The sequence below is a fragment of the Bufo gargarizans genome, chromosome 1, assembly GCF_014858855.1.
Source record: "Bufo gargarizans isolate SCDJY-AF-19 chromosome 1, ASM1485885v1, whole genome shotgun sequence".
NCBI lineage: Eukaryota > Metazoa > Chordata > Amphibia > Anura > Bufonidae > Bufo > Bufo gargarizans.
The window spans coordinates 573,682,432-573,690,587 of record NC_058080.1 but is presented as its reverse complement, the minus strand read 5'-3'; the positions used below and the strand labels follow the sequence as shown (position 1 = coordinate 573,690,587).

Here is an 8,156-nt window from a genome sequence, read left to right as displayed (position 1 = left end):
TCTAAAGAAGAAGTGACATTGGAGGGGGGGGAGGGATGGGGGATATTTACTTTTCTATATAAAAACGCCATTAAATACATCAGGTATTGAAATCAAAACTGATGTAAAGTAAAAATGGCTTAGGGTTCTTTCACACCTGCGTTCTTTTCTTCCGGCATAGAGTTCCGTCGTCGGGGCTCTATGCCGGAAGTATCCTGATCAGTTTTATCCTAATGCATTCTGAATGGAGTGAAATCCATTCAGGATGCATCAGGATGTCTTCAGTTCCGGACCGGAACATTTTTTGACCGGAGAAATACCGCAGCATGCTGCGCTTTTAGCTCCGGCCAAAAATCCTGAGGACTTGCCGCAAGGCCGGATCCGGAATTAATGCCCATTGAAAGGCATTGATCCGGATCCGGCCTTAAGCTAAACGTCGTTTCGGCGCATTGCCGGATCCGACGTTTAGCTTTTTCTGAATGGTTACCATGGCTGCCGGGACGCTAAAGTCCTGTTTGCTATGGTAAAGTGTAGTGGGGAGCAGCATACTTACCGTCCGTGCGGCTCCCGGGGTGCTCCAGAGTGATGTCAGGGCGCCCCAGGTGCATGGATGACGTGATCGCATGGCACGTCATCCATGCGCATGGGGCGCTCTGACGTCATTCTGGAGGGCCCCGGGAGCCACACGGACTGTAAGTATGCCGCTCCCCCGCTCCCCACTACTACTATGGCAACCAGGACTTTAATAGCGTCCTGGCTGCCATAGTAACACTGAAAGCATTTTGAAGACGGATCCGTCTTCAAATGCTTTCAGTACACTTGCGTTTTTCCGGATCCGGCGTGTAATTCCGGCAAGTGGAGTACACGCCGGATCCGGACAACGCAAGTGTGAAAGAGGCCTTAGTTGACTTAGCAACCAATCAGATTCCACATTTCATTTTTCAGAGCTCCTTTCGAAAATAAAAGGTGGAATCTGATTGGTTGCTATGGGCAACTAAGCCAGTTGTACTTCACACCAGTTTTGATAAATCACCTCCACTATTTAAAACAGCGCAAAGTGAACGAACACATCATATGGAAGCACCTTTTTCTAACATAACACCGAGAAATGTGCACGAGTCACCCACCATTCAGTCTCTTTATGCCCAGGAAAGGTCATAACAATACTTGACATCATTTCCGTGCAGTTGGCCGAGCTGCCAGCAGAGGGCGCTACAATGTCGCGTTAATGATGGATCACATCTCGCGAGACTTGGTTAAAGTTGGACGTGATTTCGCGTTAGTACAGGAATTGGAGCGGTAGGGACTTTGCAGGTAAGTGTAGGATACGTTATGGGGGCGGGGTAGTTATCTGTATCTTCATGGTGCTGCATGTGAACATGCACCATTACCTGCCGCATGCGTTAGTAGTCACGGGCTGTACATGTGTAGTAGACTAGGAGGGCACCGGACAGATTGGTGTCTGCACTGGGTCCAGGTTCTGTTCATTGATGAAATGCTAGCAGTCTCCTGAGCCTCAATCATTGTCTGTTCTCTTCTCACAGTGTGTCCCTGTGGTGATGCGGCCCAGCCCTCATGAACTCCTCAGATTCCACCCCGAAGGTACAGAGATCCTAAATCTAATAGAAGGTGACGAGACCGCCGGAAAAGCTGAATTCGCTGGGATTGTCTCTGAAAACTTGGCACAATCCCGGCAGATTTGGCAACTAGGCAATGCACTGGGGCCATCAATAACTATTGTCACTGGTCCTCACTTGTGTTGTCGATGCATGCGCCATATTGCTTGAAGCGTCACGTAACAGAATAGGTGAAAAAGATCTTGGCTGTTCATAGTGGTCTGTGAGGTGTGGAGGAGACCCCCTGGGTACTGTAGGGGCTGTCTGAGATACTTAAAGAGGACCTGTCACCACTCCTGACATGTCCGTTTAATAGCTGTATGCCTTCCCCATGTAATCATTCTGGAGCATCTAGTCTTATGTCTGTATGTTGTGCCATTCCTTTATTATTTCTACTAGAAGTTATGAATGAATTGCTAGCAGTCTGCAGTAAGGGTACAGAGGGGAGGTGACCAGTTGGGGGTGTGTACCTGCACAGTCTGAAAATGGCAGCACTTATTGGATAGAGCGAGTCTGTGCAGGTACACCACCCCAACTGGTTACCTCCCCTCTGTACCCTTACTGCAGACTGCTAGCAATTCATTCATAACTTCTAGTATAAATAATAAAGAAATGGCACAACATACAGACATAAGACTAGATGCTCCAGAATTATTACATTGGGAATGCATAAAGCTATTAAATAGGGATGTCAGGAGTGGTGACAGGTCCTCTTTAAAAATCTTGGAAACGCCCTCCAATGGCCTAAAGTAAAAATAATTAGGCCTCATGCACACACACGACTGAATGGGTTTTGCGGTACGCAAATCGCAGATCTGCAAAATACACATGTGGTCTGCGTGCCATCCACGTTTTTTTTCTTCGAGACCCATTGACTTCAATGGGTCCGTGATCCAATGATCTGTGAGCTTTCCGCATCCATATGTCTGTTCCACAAAGTGATAGAACATCCTATACGTGGCTGCAAAATGTGGACCAAATGAGGATGCATCATGGACTGTATTCGTATTTTGCTGATTAGCAATTTCCGTGGGCCCCAATGTCAAAATACCTATTATTGTCCACAAAACGTACAGGAATAGGGTATGTTCTATTATTTTTATTGTTTGTGGGATGTATATACAGGTGCAAACAGCACATAGTGTGTTGTCGGCATTTTGTGTGGCTTCTTTGACATGTATAGTTATATAATATATATCCAATCCACACAAAAAAAAAAGTGGAACATATGTGGAAAAAAAAATATGGTTGTGTGCGTGATGCCTTAATACTAACTCCTTTCTGCAGCGCTGGTCCAGTCCTCCTGCCGCTGCTCTTTTACAAAATGCAGCAGTGACATAACTAATATCTGTCCTTAAAGGGACATATCCCCTTCTTCCTCCAGTCAGCCCCTCTGATATGAGCTCTGATGGTCTCCCATGCCCTGCTCTGGATCGTGCAGGGCAAGGGCTTTTTTGTTTACATTTTTACACTGCTAGGCGGAGGCTTCCACCTAGCAGTGTTCCCAGTGACATCATCAGCACTAATGGGCGGGCTTTAGCGCTGCCCTAGCCGTTTTACATGCTTGGGCAGCGCTAAAGCCCGCCCATTAGTGTCGGTGACATCACCGGGAACACTGTTAGGTCCGACTAGCAGAGACCTGGTATATCACCGGATCTAATAAAGAAAAGCCATTTTCTTGCGCGATTCAGCACATGCAAGGGAGAGCCTCAGAGCATGAAATGCTCCAATGCTCATGTCAGAGGGGCTGGGTGGGGAAAGAAGGGGTTATGTCCGGGTACACTGAGTACAATGACTAGCTGCAGCGGTGACTGCTTGCACGTCACAGTGGTATGCAGGGGTACGGTATGTTGAAGTGAACAATTCCGCATATGGGCCGCCCAAAAACGGTACGATACAGAAAAAAAATATTTCCCTGTGCATGAGCCCTTAGGCTAGTTTTACACTATTGCTTAGAATCCGGAAGCTGAAGTGCCGCTGTCCAGACATATTAACTATAATGGGGAGTGGCAGAGATCCGGCCACAACCTGGCAAATATGCTGGAATCGGCCGGATGATAACTGCTGCGCTCACAATGGGGGTCATTTATTAAAAGACTTGCAAATATTTTAGTTGTAAAAAAAAAAGTCCCTTATTCGACCAGCTGTGCAACAGTATTTAGTTCCACCGCCAGTTTAACGCTGTTAGGCAGAACAGGGGCCCCAGCAAATTTACTAAGATTTAAGCCTGGAAGCAGGCATAATGTTGGTGAAAAGCCAGGGGATAGAGTCGTTTTTTCACGACAGGCACACCGTAGGACATATTCTGTATTTTTTTTTTTTTGTGGAAGGGATGTGGACTGCTCGTATCAAATTGCTCCTTGTGGGTTTCCTCCCACAATCTAAAAACGCACTCTGGGGTTAATTGGTTTTCTATAAAATTGTCCTAGTGTTCATGACAAAAAACTTAGATTTGGAGCCCATTGTGACTGATGTGACTGGTAACAGACTTGTTACAGCGCTATAATACGTTGGCCTTAGTGGCGTTCACATCACCGTTTAGTTTTCCGTTGTTTTCATCTGTATTTTGAGCATCTGTTATACACATTTTGCATCTGATTTTGTCAGTTCCATCTGTTGACATTTTCTCCTGTCAAAAATAAAGAATCTCAGACAGAACTGAAAAATACAGATGCAAAATGAGCATAACGGGTGCTCAAAATACAGGATCAAAATAGATTTATCTTTTTGTTCTTCTGACGGATCAGAAGAACAGAAAACTAAGGCTACTTTTACACTCGTGTTTGGTGCGGATCCGTCATGGAACTGCACAGACGGATCCGCACCGATAACACAACCGCATGCATCCGTTCAGAACGGATCGGTTTGTATTATCTTTAACATTGCCAAAACGGATCCGTCTTGAACACCATTGAAAGTCAATGGAGGACAGATCCGTTTTCTATTGTGCCATATTGTGTCATTGACTTACATTGTGTGTCAGGGCGGATCCGTTTGGCTCAGCATCGTCAGGCGGCAGCGTTTTGGTGTTCTGAGCAGATCCTCATCCATTCAGAATGCATTGGGGCAAAACTGATCCGTTTCGGACCGCTTGTGAGAGCCCTGAAACGGATCTCGCAAACGGAAATCAAAACGCCAATGTGAAAGTGGTGATGTGAACCCGGCCTATGGTACGCTAGGGATATAAAAAGTAATAATAGATGGCATAATTCACAATATAGCACGCACTTTTCATGAGGTTGTCTGCAGCAGTGACAACGTGCTGTACTCGGACAGTATAGACTTCTATAATATGCGCAGGATTTCAGTCTCATGTTCTGTTACTTTTTGTCTGCTCTCTCTCAAGTTTGTTTCCTTAGATCTTGAAAATTCTACAATTCAGAAGCAAAGGAAGGAGCTACAACTATTGATCGCCGAGCTTAAAGATAGAGACAAGGAGCTAAATGATATGGTGTCAGCGCATCAGAGGCAGCTGATCGCTTGGGAGAATGATAGACAGCATGTTCTCAGGCTGGAAAGTATGGATCCCAAGGCTTTTGTACCAATGTCTCTTCATACACAGTAGGGAACTATTTATCACTCACTCTCGAGAGCTGGCCCATGTCAATGTGCCTCTGATCAACCAGACAATGAGCAAATGCTTGTTTATTGGGTGATCACATCTTTTATACAGCACAGAGAATCATTGGTCTGTTCCTGATAATTGCCTGGGCGTTGGCTCATATAAAAGAGTCTCTATACATATGAAAGAACCTGAAAATGATATAGACAAGCTGACATATTTGTCTCATAGACTCTGCTTATAACAAGCTGTTTTAGGCTAAGTTCACACAGTATATGTTATGGAATAAGACTTAAAGGCTATGTACACCTTTGGGGGCATTTTTTTTTTAATTATTGCATTGTACTCATTTTGAGCTAATAAAAAACATTGGTCTTTATTACAAATATGGAGCTCTTTTTTCTGTACATATCTTAGGCCTCTTTCACACTTGCGTTGTCCGGATCCGGTGTGTACTCCACTTGCCGGAATTACACGCCGGATCCGGAAAAACGCAAGTGTACTGAAAGCATTTGAAGATGGATCCGTCTTCAAAATGCTTTCAGTGTTACTATGGCAGCCAGGATGCTATTAAAGTCCTGGTTAGTAGGAGCGGGGGAGCGGCATACTTACAGTCCGTGCGGCTCCCGGGGCGCTCCAGAATGACTTCAGAGCGCCCCATGCGCATGGATGACGTGCCATGCGATCACGTCATCCATGCGCCTGGGGCGCCCTGACGTCACTCTCGAGCGCCCCGGGAGCCGCACGGACGGGAAGTATGCTGCTCCCCACTACACTTTACCATAGCAAACAGGACTTTAGCGTCCCGGCAGCCATGGTAACCATTCAGAAAAAGCTAAACGTCGGATCCGGCTATGCGCCGAAACGACGTTTAGCTTAAGGCCGGATCCGGATCAATGCCTTTCAATGGGCATTAATTCCGGATCCGGCCTTGCGGCAAGTCTTCAGGATTTTTGGCCGGAGCAAAAAGCGCAGCATGCTGCAGTATTTTCTCCGGCCAAAAAACTTTCCGGTCCGGAACTGAAGACATCCTGATGCATCCTGAACGGATTTCACTCCATTCAGAATGCATTAGGATAATCCTGATCAGGATTCTTCTGGCATAGAGCCCTGACGACGGAACTCTATGCCGGAAGAAAAGAACGCAGGTGTGAAAGAGCCCTTATTCTAGTAGCAGCCTGTGGATTTTTTTGTCTTTTCCGACAGTTAGGGTACTTTCACACTTGCGTTTTTCTTTTCCGGCATAGAGTTCCGTCACAGGGGCTCTATACCGGAAAAGAACTGATCAGTTTTATCCTAATGCATTCTGAATGGAGAGTAATCCGTTCAGTTTGCATCAGGATGTCTTCAGTTCAGTCGTTTTGACTGATCAGGCAAAAGAGAAAACCGCCGCATGCTACGGTTTTCTCTCCGGCGAAAAAAAAACCTGAAGACTTCCCTGAACGCCGGATCCGGCATTTTTTCCCATAGGATTGTATTAGCGCCGAATGTACAAGACGGATCCGTCGGTCCGCATGACAAGTGGAGAGACGGATCCGTCCTTGCAATGCATTTGTGAGACGGATCCGGATCCGTCTCACAAATGCTTTCAGTCAGCGGTGGATCCGACGACGGAACTGCCCGCCGGATCACACTGCCACAAGTGTGAAAGTACCCTTAGGGAGCTGACGGGCTCCTTATCTCTGCTCTCTGACATTACGGATTATAAACACTCATTACTCAAATTACGGATAAGGCTACTTTCACACTAGCGTTTTTTGCGGATCCGTCATGGATCTGCAAAAACGCTTCCGTTACAATAATACAACTGCGTGCATCCGTCATGAACGGATCCGTTTTCTATTGTGCTGTTTGGCTCAGTTTCATCAGACGGACAGCAAAACGCTGCAGGCAGCGTTTTGGTGTCCGCCTCCAGAGCGGAATGGTGACTGAAAGGAGGCAAACTGATGCATTCTGAGCGGATCCTTATCCATTCAGAATGCATTAGGGCAAAACTGATCCGTTTTAGACCGCTTGTGAGATCCCTGAACGGATCTCAGAAACGGAAAGCCAAAACGCTAGTGTGAAAGTAGCCTTAGAATGTGGCTTAAATAAGTGTTTATGACCTCTTAGGCCTCTTTCTCATGTAATTATTTTTTTTTAACTCTCCTTAATCCACTTGCACGCGCAGCCCGGCTTCTCTTTTGTCTTCTTTTTTGAGGAATAGGACCTTTGATGACGTCACTGCGCTCATCACATGATCCATCACCATGGTGATGGATCATGTGATGGACCATGTAATGACCGCAGTGACGTCACCACAGGTCCTTTTCCCGTGCACAGCAAAGATGAAGACAAAAGAGAAGCCGGGCTGCGTGAGCAAGTGGATTAAGGCGAGTTAAAAGAAATTTTAACCCCTCCGTCCCTATTGTACTATGCATTCTGTATTAAGAATGCTATTATTTTCCCTTATAACCATGTTCGGGTCCCCATCTCGATCGTCTCCTAGCAACCGTGCGTGAAAATCGCACCGCATCTGCACTTGCTTGCGATTTTCATGCAGCCCCATTCTCTTCTATGGGGCCTGCGTTGCGTGGAAAACGCACAAAGAGGAGCATGCTGCGATTTTCATGCAACGCACAAGTGATGCGTGAAACTCACAACTCATGTGCACAGCCCCATAGAAATGAATGGGTCTGGATTCAGTGCGGGTGCAATGCTTTCACTTCACGCATTGCACTCGCGCGGAAATCTCGCCCGCGCGAGTTTTCAGCACGGGTGCAATGCGTGACGTGAACGCATAGCACCCGCACTGAGTCCTGACCCATTCATTTCAATGGGTCTGTGTACATGAGCGTTTTTTTTCACGCATCAGTTCTGCATTGCGTGAAAAACGCAGCATGTTCTATATTTATATATTTTCACGCAACGCAGGCCCCATAGAAGTGAATGGGGCTGCGTGAAAAACGCATTGCATCCACAAGCAGGTGTGGATGCAATGTGTTTTTCACGGATGGTTG

The 8,156-nt window shown here is 46.3% G+C and overlaps 1 protein-coding gene across 2 annotated transcripts in view; it reads left to right on the top strand.

Moving 5' to 3' along the window:
• Positions 1-1,177: 1,177 nt before the first annotated feature.
• Positions 1,178-8,156, top strand: part of CCDC62 (coiled-coil domain containing 62) — a 50,785-nt gene continuing 43,806 nt past the window's right edge. The window contains exons 1-3 of one of the 2 annotated variants that reach the window (XM_044275717.1): positions 1,178-1,293; positions 1,524-1,581; positions 4,942-5,113. In XM_044275717.1, coding sequence (XP_044131652.1) covers positions 1,555-1,581; positions 4,942-5,113 — 199 coding nt within the window. In that variant the 5' untranslated portion in view covers positions 1,178-1,293; positions 1,524-1,554. Of the gene's footprint in view, positions 1,294-1,523; positions 1,582-4,941; positions 5,157-8,156 lie in introns of those variants that run through there. The other variant, XM_044275718.1, reaches the window with a different exon arrangement.